The sequence below is a fragment of the Malaclemys terrapin genome, chromosome 8, assembly GCF_027887155.1.
Source record: "Malaclemys terrapin pileata isolate rMalTer1 chromosome 8, rMalTer1.hap1, whole genome shotgun sequence".
NCBI classification, from domain to species: domain Eukaryota; kingdom Metazoa; phylum Chordata; order Testudines; family Emydidae; genus Malaclemys; species Malaclemys terrapin.
This window is the reverse complement of record NC_071512.1, coordinates 22,924,886-22,945,131: the sequence shown is the minus strand read 5'-3', so window position 1 is coordinate 22,945,131 and position 20,246 is coordinate 22,924,886. Positions and strand designations below refer to the sequence as shown.

The 20,246-nt window shown below is 41.3% G+C and overlaps 1 protein-coding gene across 1 annotated transcript in view; it reads right to left on the bottom strand.

Annotated features, from left to right (window-relative positions):
* Nucleotides 1-20,246, bottom strand: part of LOC128842014 (alpha-1B adrenergic receptor-like) — a 99,319-nt gene that overhangs the window by 27,389 nt on the left and 51,684 nt on the right. The window contains exons 5-8 of the mRNA XM_054037638.1: nt 18,283-18,395; nt 13,866-13,902; nt 11,577-11,725; nt 496-550 (exon numbers count right to left, since the gene is read on the bottom strand). Of these exons, the coding sequence (XP_053893613.1) occupies nt 496-550; nt 11,577-11,725; nt 13,866-13,902; nt 18,283-18,395 (354 nt within the window). The remainder of the gene's footprint in view (nt 1-495; nt 551-11,576; nt 11,726-13,865; nt 13,903-18,282; nt 18,396-20,246) is intronic.

Genomic DNA, 20,246 nt, shown 5'->3' with positions numbered 1-20,246 from the left:
GTATAAAAGAAAACTGACGTTCTTTACGCAGAGGAGACTGAGTTCTTTTCTAGCAGGACAGGTCAGAAGTGTGACACATCGGCAGCCCTATGAGGTGAAAGACTGCACGACAGAACTACGTGTGGCACAAGCAAGGAAGAGATTCACTTTTCACGAGTACTAAAACTTTAATTTTTTCTTGTTGAGTGTCTTGGATAGTTGCTTATTTAATTCCTCAATAATGGTTTCAGCAAGGCAATTTCTAGCAGCAGAGTTTTCCATGGCTGGGGGGAAGGAGAGGAGAGAACCAAAAAAAAAAACAACCAAAAACAAGCCCCTCCCCCCAAAACAGACATCTAGTAAGATTTTTTTCCCCCCATTTAAACAACAAGTGCTTTGGGAGACTTGCCCACTTTTGTCTACAAAGAATTTGACCTAGTCATGCAGTTTTGTTATTTCTACAAAACTTGTCATAAATTTTACTATGCATACAAATTATATGCATGAATTACTTACCTAACATTTCTGACTTTAATCTTTCATTCCGCTCTTCAATCTGTCTAGGTAATCGCTGAAAGAGTATAGAGAAGACCAGATTCAGAAGGATGCTTTTGGCAATCTTGTCAGATAAACGTATATACTGTATTTTGCATACACATACCCAGGACATAGACCCACTACTTATGATCTAAAAGAAATGCAGATGTTAAACAAAGATGCTTTCATCTTGTTTAGAAACCTAACGTCTGCCCTATTAGATAGGGGGAAAAGTGCAGTGTTCATTTATAAATCATTTTTCATTTCTATGTTAAGGCGGTCAGATGGTGCCTATTTGTTTTCTAGTATTTTAATTGAAAAGCAAATAGAATTAAAAAAAAAAAGAATAAAAATCTATTTTTAGCTACATCTCCAGCGTGGCATTTATTAGTCTTAATAAAAAAGACTGTAAAAAGCCAAGTGCAAGCAGGCACCGTGTTTAAGTTATGAACACAGACATATTAGGTGTGTGTGAGGGGAGATTGCTGGGAATCTGGGTCATTTGCATGAGATTGTAGAGAACTTCCATTTTATGAAACATTAGAAAATTTCAGATGCTACTTTTGCCAATGTTCTTTAAATCTGCTATTTATGCACCTCAGGATCTCGTTTGAATGAAGAAGCACCTTGTTATGCAAGACATGACACAACCAAATCTGAGAGATGACAGAATGTTAGAGATCAAGGACTCTATCCTGCATGTTCCTCCATGGTGGAGGGGAACTCCAGCACCCATGTGAAGCCCCACTGTGCAGTATCTGGGTCCTAGTTACATACTCTTCTTACCACTGGTGCAATCCTCAACAATAAAAGCGTGCAAGTTTATTTTAAAACAAGTATATTAGACAATTTTACACACAGTCTTAAATGTCTCTAACAGTTAAGGATTTCTTTAAATTATGCCTAAAACAGTTGCTAAGCGATCAAGTCAGCTCACACCCTTATAGTGCATTCTACAATGAGCTCTTGCCAGATGAATACCATGAAAATATTCATGAGAAGTTTGTTGCATTGTAAGTGTATACAGTATTTCACCAAGACAGAATTAAGGGATTCACTTTACCACTTTGGTAAAAAAAAACGAGGAACAGTCTAATGTACATTGATTCATAGAATCATCACTGTTGGATACATTTTAATTTTGTTATAACAATGTAGTATGGAATACATCCATTCATTGTACATCACATATATATTCCAAGGGTTTTTTCTTGATTTTTTCTGTTGGGCTCATCAGCTTATAACTGAGCATTTGAGGGAGTAATTCTATGCATTGAAGAACTACAATCACAACTCTTGATGCTAGCAGCTCTTCTTGCTGGAGACAGTCCTATGAAGGAGCAGAGATAGAATAGCTCCAGCAGTAGCCTCCACAGATGCATAAATAACAATCACTGCTTATGATAACAGGGGAGGAATTCACTTCCCACCTGCTCCTGGAACTCTAGAGATAACCTTTATACATATAATTCACTTTTCAGGGGGGGATAAGTGAAAACAGCCCCTTCCCTCAAGTATAAGCAGGAGTTGGGAGTGAGTGAATGGGGTATTCAGAGGTAGTGGAATCTCAGTTTCAGCAAAGGGTGGAGATACCAGGTAGGAGGGAGGGTACAGAGTGTTCCAGATTCCCCTAACTATAAGTAGTGGGTTCCACGCATAGTTGTAATATGTCATTAGCAATTCCCTCACCTAGGTAAGCACAGTAGATCCTAATACTAGCTTTGACATAGACTTAGTTATTAAGAATCCATATGACATAATGATTCTGCAGCCACAGAGATGAGTGCACAAGAACATCTACAGTAACAAAAGTTGCTATTTATACGCTATTATAAAATTATCAGAACATGTTTTAAAAGACCCAGACCTCTCCAGTTAGAACCTGGCACCGCACATTTGAAATGTCGGAGAATTTTGTGTTTTGTTGGTCTGGATTATTTCTATACACCACCACCATAAAAAACTCCAAAAATAGGGTTACAGTTTCAAAATGCTGGATTTTAAATTATTCTTTTCTTGTAACAGTTTGCTTCTGAAGTTGAATCAAGAACTAGAACTGAAGTTTGCTTCCTTTGTTACATTCCGTAACTTAAAGCCTTTCTGAGCCGTTATATGTAGGTTTGCTAGCCTGACATTCTTTTTATCTCTCTCTATATATTCTATATAAATAAATATTTATTTATAACAAAGAAAGACGCTCCTGTAGAGAGAGAGACACTTCTAAAGATTTCTTTGCAGACTGATAAAGACATGAGATTACAAATAGCATTGGATTGTTTGTTCTGTTTTTGTTTGTTTTGCTTTTAAAAGAATGTCTTTGAAAAGTCTAGCTGCCTTTACTGTGCTGTATTAGAGGCTTGGCAGGTATGTGGGGGCAAAGATGCCCCTCTGAGTTTCCACCATTACTGCACACATTGAAGAGTGTCTGGCTATGCCAGAGCTTCAATACTAATGAGAAAAAAATAGGCTAAAAAAAAAAAAAAAATCAGAAAAACTGCAGCAGAGAGAAGTCTGTTAGGGTATGGAATAGACTCATTTTCTAGAAGCCCCATTTCTCATTTACAGCTAGATCAGACAGTTGTGCAGGATAATGAACCAAAAACTAGCCAGAAAGGCTTTTCAACAGATATCCTCCAGGGGGTGGCTCCCACAGAGGAATGCAAAAACCTAAACTCCCTTCCCTCCCCTCAATGATACTGATCCCCACTGAACTAGTTATTTCTGCTAAAGTGAGTAGCAGTGTTAGTGAAAGACCCAATGTTAACATTAAAGTGTGCCACTGCAGTGGTGTGTAGACAAGCCCTCAGTATCTTGCAGTACTGCAAATTGGACTAAAGTAAGATAGGTGACAGAACAGGGTATGTAGGCATCACTTAATTTCTCTTTAATTCCTAACTACAAAAATAAGGATGATTATCCAACATTTAAAGCACTTTTGAAAGCTACACATCAAAGAGACCACTGTGCCCATCCCTGACCAGTACAAGGTTGTGAGTGTCTCATGTGTCCAGGTGTTGAGTGTCTCATGCAGTCAGGTTCTATGGGCATTAGGTACATTTTCACTGGAAAGGGTCTTTTGTGATTCTGAAACTCACATTAGATTGGTTTTGCAGGCAATACATTAGTAATGAGAACCAATTTCTATGGCCTAGTTTACACTTAAAAGTTTTACGGGCATAGTTATGGTGGTTAGGAGTTTTATTTTTTTCTCAAGTCACCCCCCCACCTGACATAGCTATTCCAGCAAAAGCCCCACTGTAGATGCAGTTATACCAACAAGAGGCGGTCCTTGTGGCAGTATAGCTTATTTTATTCAGGGAACTGGTTTAAGCAATACCAGCAAAAGAATTCTTTAGCTAGTATAAAATTGCATCACCGCTAGCTGCTAAACCAGCAAACCCTTTCTAGTGTAGGCAAGACCTATGACCATTTAAATAAGAGAATTTTCAACCAGCCAAAAAGCCTTCTCTTTTTTTGGTAACATACTGTTAAATTTAGCATTAATGATGGCCAATGGTTCACCAACCCTGGTCTGTGGAACACTTGTGGTGGTCTATTGACACCTGGCTAGTTATATGGCTCTTCTCTGTTTTCAGCTGAGAAACTGTGTCTTGATTCATTAGGAGGGATTTTGACAATCCCACATAACACACACATAAGCAAACTAGGGAAATGCAGCCTAGATAAAATTACTATCAATGTGGGTTCACTACTCAGAGTAGTTCATCAATGATTTGCTGCCAAATTGTATGGGTGTATCTACTGGTATCCCATAATGATCAGTCCTGGGTCCAGGTCATTAATGACTTGGATAATGGAGTGGAGAGAGTGCTTATAAAGTTTGCAGATGAAAACCAAGATGGGAGGGGTTGCAGGCACTGTGAAGGAATGGATTAGAATTCAGAATGACCTTGACAAGGTGGAGAATTGGTCTGAAATAAACTACAGACAAATGAAAAACCAAATACACACCTAGCCAGTTATTCCCCATTTTGTAGTTAGTAATACTGCCGAAGAGGATCTGGAGGTTATAGAGGATTACAAATTGAATATGAGTCAGCAATGTGAAGCAGTTGTAAAAGGCTATATGATTCTGGAGTGTATTTAACAGGAGTGGGTTCTGTAAAACACAGGAGGTAATTGTCCGGCTCTACTTGGCACTGGTCAGGCCTCAGCTAGAGTACTGTATCCAATTCTGGGTGACTTACTTTAGGAAAGATGCGGACAAATTGGAGACAGTCCCGAGAAGAGCAACAAAAGCAATAAAAGGTTTAGGAAAGCTAACCTACGAGGAAAAGTTAATGAAGCTGGGCATGTTTAGTATCAAGAAAAGAAGACTGAGTCTGGGACCTAATAATAGTCTCAAACAGGTTAAGGTCTGTTATGAACAGGACTGTGATCAGTTCTCCATGTCCACTGAACGTTGGACAAGTAGCAATGGGCTTAATCTGCAGCAAGAAAGATTTATGTTAGAAAGTTTTTCCTAATATTTATCTATAAGGGTAGTTAAGCTCTGGAAGCAGCTGCCAAGAGACTGTGTGAAATCACCATCATTGGAAGTTTGTAAGGAGAGGTTGGACAAACACCTGTCAGGGATGGTTTCGGTTTACTTGGTCCTGCCTCATCACAGGGGGCTGGGCTTGATGACTTCTTGAGGTCTCTTCCACCCCTACATTTCTAGGATTCTGTCATTAAGATGCATTTAGATACACCTTATATGCTTTCTTAATATTACTTTCCCATATAACCAACTGCAGTAGGTATCACACAGAGAGGTTATACAATTTTGAAGGGGAAGTGGTCTACAGAGTCTTGACTGGAAGAAGCGTCCATGAAACGTTCTACAGAGATGTGGTGCACTATATCAGAGTTTGAGAAACTTTGCTATCGCACATTAAGTTTTTGCACAGATTATGTTTTATAATAAGCTGTCTTACCAGGAAACCAGAACTGCAGTATGTACCAGACATTAAATCAGTGAAATGCAGACACTTTAGAGAAGTAAAATACCCCAATATCCCTACATTGCAAAAAGAGTGAAGGGCTGCACAAAAACTAGGAAAGACCCTGCTAAAAAGAGAACAAATACAATAAAAGCAAGGATGAAAAAGGGTTGAAAAGAAGAGAGTCTATGTATTATAGGAACACACATGTAGTTTAGGGAATATGGTGCTAAAATATAGGATATGCTAGAAGCTACAGAAAGTAAGAGAACCACTGCTTTCTCGATGAAGGTCACCAGAATTTTTAACTGAATTATTAGATTAAGAAGTTATGGCTTCAGCAAAGAGGAAATGATAAACAAGGATAATATTAACATATTTACACATGTATTTCTAGAACATAATAGCCCCAGCACATCTGTTACATATGAAAATAATGATGTGTGACAAGCTTGTCAATTCACTAGGCTGTTGCCAAGAGCTGTGTGCTTAGGAAGGTATTCTGCCCTCATCTAGACATATGCAACTTACATTAGCATTAATGGGAGTTATATATACACATATCAGTGGCAGAAGAAAGTCCTACTTAATAATACAGTCCTGAAAAAAGTAGTTTCAGGTATGGTTTCAGGCCAAGGTTCTCTCTGGTTGTTTCCAGTGCTACTCTTATAGTAGCATAATGCATTTTTAACAGAAAATGAAATGTATTTTAAGTTATACAGGGCCACATTAGAACATTAAAATTACTTAAATTGATGCCCAAAGTGTTTTTACATCAAATTGAACTATACAGAAGTCTAAGTTTAAGCAGGTTTTAAAACCATCAGCAGGTTTTAAAATGTAAGACCATTCAATTATATGATCAAAATGTTCAAATTTGGAGCCTAAAGTTATTAATAGTGCTGGACAAATACACGAAGACATGCGTACAAAAACAGTCCCTGCCCCAAGGAGCCTGCAATTGACACAAAAAGTGTAGGAGAGGAAGCAGGCACAGAAAGGTCATGCGGCAGGTCAATGACAGAGCTGGCATTAGAATTCAGGTCTCCTCATTCTCAGTCCAGTGTCCTATCCACTAGATCAAACTGCCTCTCAGATACAGTTTTAGAACTAAAGATGGACACAAAGGGGCTTCAATAGAGCTACACCAATTCACATGAAGTGATCTTCTCCATAACAGGGAGTTAGTATTTTGAATTCAATGCTAGACCTACATGTTCAAAATTTGGGGTAGGTGCAGGTAGTTCAAGCCAGTCATTACTGAAAGCTTCAAAAAAAAGATTCAGCTCACACTCTTCTTTTTCCTTTGGAAGGTGTGATTGAGCCCCATGTTAATGTTAAGTGCATTTTTTTAAATAAATTTAAAAAAGTTTAAACACCTGACCCTAAAATTAAGTTCTTAAGTCTTGACCTAACTGACCTAACTCAGCGCCTCCACTTTGCTACCTAGGGAGCCCTACCACTTCTTTAAGACTGGGGCCCCAGCTTCAGCACTCCTTTCTCCCCCCACACTGGCTTCTTCAGTAGATCCCAATAAGCTTGAGCTTGGGCCCCTACTGGAGATTTATCCTCTTGAGAGCTATACAACCAGCAGATATTTGCTGTGACACAGGACAACCTTTTCAAAGCAAATCATTATTAGTCAACTGGAATACAATAGTTAGGGCTATTAGGTTCAAAGGGCAAATCAAAGCCAGAACGTGCATCTCATGTAACTTGCCAGCTTTCCCTTGTTTAGTTAGGTCGGTGCCGCTTTGTCCAGGCCTGCAAAACAAATTATATGCTTGCTGCAAAACGTCCCTAGCCTTCCCGGACCAATAACCTATGTTCTACCATGCTGGAACATCATTCTCTTCCATGTCTCGTAACACCTCAGTCTTGTGTCGTAGATTCCAGTCATGCTATTTTCACGTGTACTCTCCTTCCCCTCCCCTGCTCTGTGTTGCAGGTAGGAGGTGGTTGTTGTCAGTCAGTCCACGTGGCTGGCAATCATTAAAGTTAATGGTCCAGTTGTTGGTCTTCCACTGTATCTCCAAGATTGCCAGCATGTGAATGAAGCTGTTCTTGATAGTCCATTCATACCAATCCCGACATGTCTATGTGACACACCCAATCACTTCATCAGTTTTACCCTTCACAACAAGCAATATGTATGGGGAAACTGAGTCACATACTTTTTAATAAAAATACAGAAGTTTCCCACATTCTCCACAACATATCAAAAGGTAACTTCAGTAAACAATGCATATAAAATAGAATCAAGTACAGCCAGCAAGAGGAAAACAAGGAATGTTTGAGAACTGCAAACAACCAACATAAAAAATGTATTATATAGGAAAAAAAAGCATATTGAAGAGAATATGGATAATGCCCACGGAAAATACCTCAGGCCAAACTACAGACTGAGCGCTCTTTTTGTTTTACATCCATATTAACTGCAGTTTTATTTCAAGTACTGAAGTAGCTGGATTTTTAGTGGGGTGGAGCACTTGCAGCTAGCTCCCACTGCAGTTGATTGAAGCTATAGGTGATCATCTCAACTTAAAATACGGTTACTTAAATCTAGGTGCCTAAATATGGCTTTAGATGCGCAATTTTAGGCATTTTGAACATTTTGTCCATTCTCCTTAAACCAGTAATCAAAAGTAGTTTCAACCAATACACCCATGCTGTTCAAAATAGTCACAGGAACGTGCATATCATTTTATAAAGCAGATCATCAAAACTAATACTAGAACTCAGAAACAATATAAATGAATCAGCATTCCCACTTACACAAAAACAAACCCATAAACCACAATCCCAAGGGCTAGAGAACATGCTGTAATGAAAAAAATTATGCAACGATGAAGAGGCACTTTTAAAAATACCACCCAATGCTCCTCTTAGAAATGGACAGCTGCTTGTAGGTATGAGCGAAGGGCCTCCAAAACCCAGAATTCAAAAACAAAACAGCTCCAATTTTGTAGAGGGCAATCATCTCTGAGCAGTTTTTGGGAGCTACCTTCCACTGGCAGCATGCTCCCTTAAGGGCTCTACTGTCCCTTCACATGGCCTTGACAGAAGCATGAACTACCTTCCACCTGAAGAGCCAGTGTGCGATGGAATGCACCCCTGTAGTCACACCTACACACTATTATAATAATCTTTGTACCAAATATGCCTTGTAAGATATTATTTGATACCTTACAATAATAATGGTTAATAATATAATTACATGTAAAGTTATGAATTCTCCCTGAATGATGCTGGTGGCACATGTTCAAACCCACATAGCCCCAGTTAGGCAGAACTGCTTACGCAGGTCTCAAAAGGAATGTGTGTTTACCTCAGTTTACATACAAGTTGTAAACAGAATCCTCAGACAGCAAGGGGGGAAGGCAGGAGATAAAGAAAACCCGCATTCCAGCAAACAGGTAAAAAGAAACATCATGGAACTTTGTTCACCACCAGTCATCATGTTGTCTTCTTTACTGTTTTAATAAACTTTGCTTTGAGTGGTAACCTTCAGGAAAATGCATCTCAAAGTGGGACTGGACTAGAAAAGTGAGGGGGTAAAAGCACCCCAAGTTCTCTCTCCGTCTCTTTCACTTCAGAGGACAAAAGAACACAGGCCATTGGACCTTGGGAGCAGATCCTCACCTGAAACTTGGCCAGCAATGCTACTGGAAACCTGAGGTAAGAACTTCACTTTGAACCAAGTCTAGTTTGTTAAGTTTAGAAAGCATTTTATCTGCATTTCTCTTGTAACTTCAATGCCTCATTACTTGTACTTGCTTAAAACCTCTCCTTGTAGTTAAATAAATTTGTTTTATTCTTTAATCAAAACTAATCCAGTGTCGTGAACTGTGTGGGTAACTCCATTTAAAGTGGCAAAACTATTGTATCTTGATCCCTTTACAAGGGCAACAGACCGAATATCTGGACGGCCAAGGAGAGGGCGGGACAGTACAAAAAACACACATTTTTGTGGAAAATACCCAGGACTAGGAGCATATTGGAGTCACCCTGCAAGCAATAACCAAGGCTGGTGAAAGCAGCAGGCTGTGCTGACAGGCTGCTGCGGTCAGAACTGCTGGACCAGGATTGGAGCTGTACACAGACATGCTGGGTGTGACCTGCATGCTGGCAGGCTGTTTGTGAGCAACCCAAGTTGGAAGCTACAATAGCAAAGCATTGCAAGGCACCCAAAGTTGCACGGCAGGGGTGACACAGCCCCTCACTGGTCTGGACTGCTCTGCGGAATGTCACACAGTGGAAAATACAAGCAGCCTCAGAGAGGAGCAGTCAGAGTACCTATCCCTTCCTGCCTCCCCGGACATTGTACAGACTGTTTCTAATCTATCAAATCCACCACCACTTTTCACACTAAGAATTAAAGTGCCAAATACCATCAGAAAAGCACTTCCGCTGGCATTTCACACAAATAGCTGCTTAAAACCTGGAATCAACAGTCCATGGCAGTGACTAAATCCCCATCGACTAGGGACTGTATACAGGTCAGATTTGGGTTCCAGGGAGTTTTAAGGGTTTACCTTTATTCTTCCAATCCATACTGTCCAAAAACCAAAGAAAACATTCCGAGTACTTATTTACACCAGTGGATATGACAAAAGGTTCTTTCAAGGTACCTTCAATCCCACAGCTATTTGTAACATTAATTGAAGAGGACATGGGATTTAGTACTGAACTGCACACCTCATTTTGCTCACTAATGAAGAAAGCAGCTAGATCAGGAGGTGCTTCTGTTTATGACCACAAGATTACATTCCATTAAAATGAGAGGACATGCTCTTGGATGTAAATAGCAAGCTTAAACTGCTATTAGCAAAAAGAACTCAAAAGTTTTCAGAAACAAACCACTCAAGATTTTGAACGATCTTTTAGGTCTGCCTCCATCAGAGTTATCAGTTTAGCTACAAGCCTATTTTCTGGTGTCCTCAAAAATTACATGATCAGGACAAAAGTGAAATTATTATTTTGAATTTCAGTTATTTATGTCCATCTCCTTCAGAAAAAAGAAAAAAGTGTGTTGTAGAGATGTTTGGCCAGAGTCACTATTCAGAAGAATGATTGCAGTATAATAACTATGTCTTACAGTATAGTGCTTTTCATAAATTCCAGCCCACTGAAGAACTAGCAAAAGCAGTGTTATTGTGCATCTTTTTTCTGATCTACCAATTCCTTCCATCCCAAATGCCTTTGCACATTACTTCTGCAAGAGTGTGGAGGTGGTGTGGGATGTGATTTCCGTTCCAGGGCCAGGGGCTCAAGTGCATGGTGCATACTACATATGCCCCGCCCCTGAACACTTGCTTGGCACATATATAGGTGTAACAACAAGTCAGAATTTGAATCAAGATTTTTTAGCTATTTATCTGAATATTATATTGTACAGAGCATATGCCGAAGAGAATCTGATTGTAGAAGCACCTATGAACATTCACTTTCAGCTTCATTTCTGACAATTAACATAAGCCTCAATGTTATCCTGCCATGGTTCCTCACGGGAACATTATAAATTATCGCTCGTTTTAGGGAAAGAATAAAAATTAAACATCAAACAGAACAAAGATAACAAAGGACTATAGGGTATGAGTGATAAACTGGGTGGGGTGGCTGTTTAACAACAAGTAAAGCATACTTACACATGGTTATTATAGGCCAAGCACCTGCAGGCAGGAACACCCATGTTTACTTTCACCCATTTATAAAGGTTAAACAGTTCCATACTATGTAGATATAAAATTGTTACAATTCTTCATGACTTTTTTTTTTTTTTTTTTTTTTTAATATAATGTCATGGGAGAAGGGAAGGGAGGGTGTGAGAAGGCATGAGGAGAGAAACCCAATCAATTTTCAGAGCCAAAGACAAAATTTAGTCGTAACTTTACTACTATTAATACCAACATTAGTCAACTGAACAGTTGAGATCCTGAGTGAACAGGGAAATACATCTGGCTATCGTGAATATAACATCATCTGAGATTTAAGCCTGCTTGCATCACTAGTGAGAGTTAAGTTGAGCTCAATGACTGAAGCAGCTTGCATAAGTAGTATCAATGCATTGCATATGTAAATTTTATGGTCAGTCCTAAGTATGGTGTAAATGCTTACCATGCAAGCTTCTCTCGCGTGATGTACTGATGGATCTTTTTCTAGGACTGTTTTATAATCCTCCAGGGCTTCATCTAGTTTTTCTGTTTTTTCATATAGTTCTGCTCTCCTCAGCAGAGCCCTGATATAGTTAGGATCTAGTTCGATTGCTGGAAAATTAAAACAGAGTGGTATGTTATGTTTCTACACCCCCTCACATTAATGGTTAAGTGAATACATATATCTTGAAGTTAATTTTTTTATTTATTAAAATCAAGCATAGTACCAGTTTAATATAAGATATATCTTAATGGGGGTTGGGTGAGGAGGATGGGACTATATTCTGCATTTGCAAGGGAAAGACTCAAAGAGGATTCTTTGCATCTCCACGACCCTGTCTACAGGGGAGGTTTAATTCAGAGTTTTTGCATACTAACTGGTATTGGATAGCATGCAATAACTGCATACATATGGCCAACTGTTTTCAGATTCAGTACAGATTAATGTGTCTACATGGCCACATGCAGAATTCTGGGCAGGTATCCCATGGTGCTTTGCCTCATTGCTGTGCTCCATGTATCCTGGAACTTTTCTCACTGCACATGTGGGATACATAGCAGAAGAAGTCAAAGGAAGGGACCAGGACTTGGGGTATTATTTATATTACACATAGTAATTATTCTGGACACTTCAGATATAATTTGCAGCGTACCATAAAGCCAATATAGTACAAATACAGGATCTAGAAGATAAAAGGATATCACTTTTAGACAGACTAGATGCAGAGGTTGAATTTATGTTCATCTAATGGTGTAAGTCAAAAGTAACTCCACTGAAGTGCTTCTGAATCTACACTGATTAAATCTGGTTCAGTACCTATAAATGAATGCTTAAGCTGTTTCTAGAAATTACGAAAGAAGCACTTGTGGCACCTTAGAGACTAACAAATTTAATTGGGCATAAGCTTTTGTGGGCTAGAACATCTGATGAAGTGGGTTCTAGCCCATGAAAGCTTATGCCCAAATAAATTTGTTAGTCTCTAAGGTACCACAAGGACTCCTCGTCGTTTTTGCTGATACAGACTTACACGGCTACTACTCTGAAAGCAGCATGTTGATTCAATGTATGCTTTTTCATCTCCCTATTCTCTTGACAGACAACCATGATTACTGGTGCAGCTGGGACAGAATGCTAAACAGTTAGCTTCTGTACAACAGTAACCTGCTAATAAACAAGCTCTCAAGACATTTCTCCACCCAGTTTTCAACACAGGAAAAAGCACCTTTTAAAAACAAACAATCCCCCAAAACTAAAATAATTTTTAATGCAAGCAATGCATCCCAAAATATTCTAGCCAAACATAGCTTGTTTCTTCTTTTTAGAGGGACAAGGACAATGCTGCAGTCAGCAAGATGCAGGTCGGTGTGAATTGCATTGCTATGCTCTAAGTGTTGCATTGCAGCTTGTGAGCCAAGCCCTTAGAGACTGTCAAATGAGGATAACGTTTAAATCTTGTAACACTGCACAGCTGATTGATTTCCTTTCAGCCAGTACAAAATTAGTAGAAGCAGTTAAAAAAAAAAAAAAAAACAGGAAGAGGAAGAAAGCAAAGTGGAACAAGTCAGTTAAATGTTGCTACTTTCAAAAAGGCAAGAATACTAGTAACACTTACAAAAAAATGCTTACTGTATAAGCAGTGATGGCACTCAGCCACTGAATTAGTTCTCCATTTGGTAAGGCTGGACTTTTGTCCCAGCTGTTATAAAGAGTATAACACACATCCAAGACCAGACATCTGGGGATTTACATGGGGATGAGTTGGTGGATGCAACAGTACACAGCTGAACAGATTTCATCAAGAGATAAAACTAGGCAGCATGGGAATCAGAGCACGAGGTCAGCAATAACGTAAAAGACTTAGACAAAGGGATTTGGTGCCTTTCATTCCAAGGGGCCACATAATTCCTTGCACTTCAAGGTTAAAACTCTTAAGATTTGGAGAGCTGGGTTGGCTTTACAAGAGTAGCTGCAGGAGAAAGGGCAGCTTCTGTGATAAGATTTTGCTACTATCACACTGCAAACACCATTCTTATTTGCAGTGGAGAAACAGGACATTTCAGGTAGTAAAAGCCTGACAGCCATTTTATAAAGTTAATCCAAGATACTTGCCCCTATCACCATGACCTCCCTCTGAGTGATTTTTAGTGATTTTGCCTTGCCAAAAATTGCAGCCCTACTGAGTGGCATGATTAATGCACCGATGACGTTGCGCAGCAGCAGCACGTTCAGAATCAGGAAAAAGGATCATACCTTTGCTGCAGTCACTTAGGGCAGCTTCTGTCTTGTCCTAAAACCAAATCAATAATGTTAAGTTTGTTTACCCCATTTCTAGTGATATAACTGAATACATACTTATAAGTGCCAGTTGGGAATGAATACTTTTGTAGAGACCCATTAAAAGCCTTAAATTACATTAGCAATATGCTAGAGATGTCTAAACCAGAAAGAGGCCAGCTTTCCATGACAGCAGCTGGGGTCAGAGTCATGTGACTACATACTCATCTAATTTGCAATCAGCAGCTCACACAAGGCAGTGTGCAAAAGGCTGAGTCACTCATGCAGGCCTCTACTCCACTGAAGTGTCTACTGAACTTCTCTCCACCTACTGGGATCTGGTCCAGTTGCTTGAGGGGTTAGTGCTGAAGCCATAGGCCAGGGGTAGGCAACCTATGGCATGCATGCCAAAGGCCGCACGTGAGCTGATTTTCAGTGGCACTCACACTGCCTGGGTCCTGGCCACCGGTCCAGGGGGCTCTGCATTTTAATTTAATTTTAAATTAAGCTTCTTAAACATTTTAAAAACCTTATTTACTTTACATACAACAATAGTTTAGTTATATATTATAGACTTATAGAAAGAGATAATCTAAAAACATTTAAATGTATTACTGGCACGCGAAATATTAAATTAGAGTGACTAAATGAAGACTCGGCACAGCACTTCTGAAAGGTTGCCGACCCCTGCCATAGGCCAACACTTCCCCCATACTCCCAACTCAGTCCCTGTCCATGTGTGCTGATCCACTTGACAGCAGATTGCTGTCTTTAACAAAGAGCAATGCAGGAGACACCTTGCAGTGGAAGAGACTAGATTTTAGTGCACATGTGCTCTGCCTTAACTTGCAATGGAAGATGAGAGGGTTTCTCGCTGTATTGGAATGAGGGCAGATAAAAAGTTTAATAAACATCTTATTTTCATCCAAAATAACTGGAGTAACAGAGAACGAAGTCTGAGAAAGAGATATACAATGCAGGATGGCTTCTAAACAGTGTTTTTTTCCATAAGGCACCAACTGGTCTTTCAAGAAATGTCTGATTAAAATATCTATTGTAGTGCTGAGTAAACATATCTGTAGCAGGCATAAATTAAAAAAGACTGACAAGTTATTGTGGAAGCCCCTTAAAACAAGGATACTCTAGATCTCCAGGGCATGGTGTTAGCCTAACCAAAAGCCATTATTCTGCTAGGAGTAGGGTTGCCAGGCATCTGGTTTTCAACCAGAATGCCCAGTTGAAAAGGGACCCTGGTGGCACTGGGCTGTTAAGAGTCCGGTCAGCGGCACAGTGGAGGCCCAGGGCTAAGGCAGGCTCCCTGCCTGTGCTAGCTCTGCATGGCTCCCAAAAGTAGCTGCCAGGTCCTTGCAGTCCCATGGCACAAGTATTGGCTCCGCAAGGCCCATTGGCTGGGAACCGCAACTTATGGGAGCTGTGCAGGTGGCATCTGTGGGCATGGGGGCAGTGTGCGGAGCCTCCCTGGCCACCCATGTGCCTAGAGGCTACAGGGACCTGGCACCCGCTTCCTGGAACCGCGGTAAGCACCGCCAGGAGCCCACACCCCAACCCTCTACCCCATCCCAGAGCCCCCTCCTGCATCCCAAACCCCTCATCCCCAGCCCAACCCTAGAGCCTTCACCCCCCTTCCACATCCCAACCCTCTGCCCCAGCCCAGTGAAAGTGAGTGAGGGTGGGGGAAGAGCGAGCGACGGAAGGAGGGGAGGTGGAGCGAGCAGGGACGTGGCCTCAGAAGGGGTGGGAGTTTGGTTTTCTGCCATTAGAAAGTTGGCAACCCTAATAAGGAGACATCATACTAATTGTTCATCTCCAACTCATTTATTCCCCTTGTACACTTTGGCAATTACTGGATTAGTTCTCCAGTGACATGGATTTTTAACATCTGGATCGTGAGGATATTTTGCTGTTTATAAATATGCTCAGATAGCATTCATGTTGGAGAGGCTATTGCAGCAGCTGCTAGAGAGAATCTCATTTTATTCTCTGCTCTAATAGTCTGGTAGTATAAAAAGTCTAGGTGGTTCTACTTGAGCAAAAATGCTCAGCTGACCTTCTGGCACTTAATATCAGCTATAGGACAAGTACTCTAACATTAGAGACTGTCACAATGTTTTCTATCCCCAATTCTATCCCTGCATGTTGGATGGTCATGCAAGTTTTCTTCGGGTATTGTAAATAGCTGGTGTGGGGGTGGAGAGGAAGGAGGGAGAAAAACGTGTATCTATTCAGAATACATTTAAAAGCAACAGAAGGAGAAATTGCTTTCTACTCCTAAATTCTTGATTCCACCTCTTAAGCTGTCAGAGGTTACTTATCAACATACACATGGCCTGTATAAAAACAGTGTTGAAAACTGAATAAGCTTTTCTATGACACATGGTATTCAAGTGCCTTAGACAATTAATTTAGACCAGGGTCGGCAACCTTTTAGAAGTGGTGTGCCAAGTCTTCATTTATTCACTCTAATTTAGGGTTTCACGTGCCAGTAATACATTTTAATGTTTTTAGAAGGTCTCTTTCTATAAGTCTATAATATATAACTAAACTATTGTTGTATGTAAAATAAATAAGGTTTTAAAAATATTTAAGAAGCTTCATTTAAAATTAAATTAAAATGCAGAGTCCCCCAGACCGGTGGCCAGCACCCAGGCAGCATGAGTGCCACTGAAAATCAGCTCACGTGTCGCCTTTGGCATGCGTGCCATAGGTTGCCTACCCCCGATTTAGACCGACAACTTCCCTGTGAAGCAGGGAAGTATTGCTGAATGCTCACTGTTATGTCCTGCTCCAGTTCCCACTGAGGTCAATGGCATAATTCTCAGGCCTAAATGGGAGCCAGATAAGGTACTAAGGAGTTGTCCTGGCTGGCTCCTCACTCATCTCCATTACCCTCTTTTTAACCACAGTTCTGCAGCAATTTTGGTAGCACATTTATTGTGATGAAGACCATCATACCCACACCACAACTTTTAACGGATTTAAAAAAAAAACTGGATAGAGGCTCAGTTCCCTTGACTGGTTACAAATTATACAGTTGATTTGGTTCCCCACAACAGATTTTCTCCCAACAGCTATGTTTGTGTCTCCACAGCTACCATGCTGCTTAACAGTGTATCAGTGCATTCTGGTAATATCTGGACAGCTATCCCATAGTGACTAAGCAGGGGATAGAGCAATGGCTCTCAACCTTTCCAGACTACTGTACCCTTTCCAAGCGTCTGATTTGTCTTGTGTACCCCCATGTTTAGCCTCACTTAAAAAACGACTTGCTCACAAAATCAGACATAAAAATACAAGTGTCACAGCATACAGTTACTAAAAAGATTGCTACAAATAAGCTAGCTAGCATAGAATCATAAAATAAATCAATATAAATATTCTAATTCTATATACTATACCAGTGGTTCTCAACCTCTTTGCAATGTGTTACCTGGGCCGCAGGTTGAGAACCACAGCATGCTCTCCCCCCACCCACTCCCGACCCAAGTGCCTCACACCCAGAGACCCCTCCACAGAGTGGGTCCAGGAGTGGAGCCCTGGGTGGAGGGCCAGCCGGCCGGGCAGCTCCCGGATCCTCACCCGCCGCAGCTGTGCGCTAATTGGGCTGCATGTGGCCTGTGGGTTGAGAACTGCTGTACTATACACTGAAATGTAGCAGTATAAACAAGTCCTAGTCTGTATGAAAAATTTTAGTTTGTACTGACTTCTCTAGTACTTTTTATGTAACTAGTTGTAAAACCAGGCAAATATCTAGATGAGTTGATGTATCTACCCCCAGAACACCTCTGTATCCCTGGCTGTATGCATCTACCCATGGTTGAGAACCACTGGGAGAGACGACATACACAAAAAGCAGAAGCAGTAGCATATGAGGCAGTGTGCTCTAGTCTGTCCTACCACACAGACAGCAGAGACAAAAGAGGATCAGCCAGACTGGTTGATAAAAGCATGGTTAGGAAGTCCTGCCCACGTCATAACGCACTGAACTGGTTACTGGAAGACAATCATATGACAATTTAGGCCTCCACCAGGGCCAAAACACTGACTTGCCAAAGTTACTAAACAAGAAGTAACCAGGTGGTGTGGAGACACTAGCCATATTTAGAGACAGCCATACCCACAACTAGTTATGAACTCAGTTAAGAGTTGTAGCATGGACAGATGTGCCTACAGAAGACTCAACTCCAACCAGTGGGATCAACTGCATTTTTCAAATCAGTTCCCCCCACCACGTGCCCCAAATCTCCACCAGTATTTCAACTGAGATGAACTACAACAACAAGTCAGTGAATAATAAAACCTGGAAACTATGGCTTAATTCCTTCAAGCTCATTCATTGACTCTTGTATATTCACAATACTCAAAGTACATTCACCTGTTTCATTCTTGCAGCAGCTCTGTTTGAAAAGAAAACAGACCTGTCTTTTTGGTAGCAGGCTGGGCAAACCTGTACAGCTTTCGTATAGGAGTCTTCTGCTTCCCCATATTCTGAAGATTGAAGAGAAAAAAAAAACAAAACAAAAACACAACACAACATTCATTGCATTTGCCAGTAGAATTAGTGAGAGCCACATAGCTTAAACTCTCTGGGAAAACATATTCCTCAATATCTGAAGCAACATCAGTTTTATAACAAAAGCAAGACTCAGCCTTGGTCTACACTACGAGTTTAAGTCTAATTTAGCAGCGTTGCATTGATTTAACCCTGCACCCGTCCACACAACTAAGCAGTTTTTTTCGACTTAAAGGGCTCTTAAAATCGATTTCTGTACTCCTCCCCCGACGAGGGGATTAGCGCTGAAATCGACCTTGCCGGGTCGAATCTGGGGTAGTGTGGGGTAGTGTGGTTGCAATTCGACGGTATTGGCCTCTGGGAGCTATCCCAGAGAGCTCCATTGTGACCGCTCTGGACAGGGCTCTCAACTCAGATGCACTGGCCAGGTAGACAGGAAAAGGCCCACGAACTTCTGAATCTCATTTCCTGTTTGGCCAGCGTGGCAATCCGCAGGTGAGTGCAGATCTCATCAGCAGAGGTGACCATGATGGAGTCCCAGAATCGCAAAAGAGCTCCAGCATGGACCGAACAGGAGGTACAGGATCTGATCACTGTATAGGGAGACGAATCTGTGCTATCAGAACTCCGTTCCAAAAGACGAAATGCCCAAAAATTTGAAAAAAATCTCCAAGGGCATGAAGGACAGAGGCTATAACAGGGACCCACAGCAGTGCCGAGGGAGGGTTGACTGACGACATGGCTTACAGGGAATTAAAATCAACAACGGGGGTGGGTTTGCATCAAGGAGAAACACACATAACTGTCACACAGAATGGCCCCCTTAAGGATTGAACTCAATACCCTGGGTATAGCAGGCCAATGCTCAAACCACTGAGCTATCCCTCCCCCCACTATTCCAGGCAGGACTGAATCTCCATTAAACTTTTCAAGGTGCCCCTGACGGACCTCACCAAAATGATTGTCGGACATTGATTTCACCGAGGGAGGGAGGGAGGGGGGAGCCAATGAATACTAAACAAATCTGGTCTCTTTCTTGTTTTGATCCACTCCATCTCTCTTATACATCTTAGGCTGGCAGCAGACGATGCAGTACGATCGCTAGACATCGTCGTCTCCTGGCTGCTAGCCAGAAGACGGTGCAGAACGACTGCAGGCAGGACTGACTCTCTAGGAGATGAAACTTAAAGAGAATTTACCTGGAGTCACTCCCATTTTTGTCCAGGCGCCCCTGACAGACCTCACCGAGGTCTGCCAGGAGCACCCATGTCTGCCCAGGCACCCCGACCAACCTCACCGAGGTTGGCTAAAAGAGCACCCAGGAGACGCCGACAATGGCTACAAATCATAATGCACCGTCTACTGCCAAAAGGCAATGAGCTTCTGCTGTGTAGCAATGCATTACCACGTCTGCCAGCACCCAGGAGATGTACGGTGACAGTGAGCTGAGCGGGCTCCATGCTTGCCATGGTATGGCATCTGCACAGGTAACCCAGGAAAAAAAAAGTCGAGAAATGATTGTCTGCCGTTGCTTTCACAGAGGGAGGGAAGGAAGGGGGGGGGGGGCTGACCACATGTACCCAGAACCACCCACAACAACGTTTTTGTCCATCAGGCATTGGGATCTCAACCCAGAATTCCAATGGGCGGTGGAGACTGCGGGAATTGTGGCATAGCTACCCACAGTGCAATGCTCCGGAAGTCGACGGTAGCCTCGGTACTGTGTACACACTCTGCCGAGTTAATGGTCTTAAGTGGGGACACATACAATTGACTGTATAAAATCGATTTCTAAAAAATCGACTTCTATAAATTTGACTTAATTT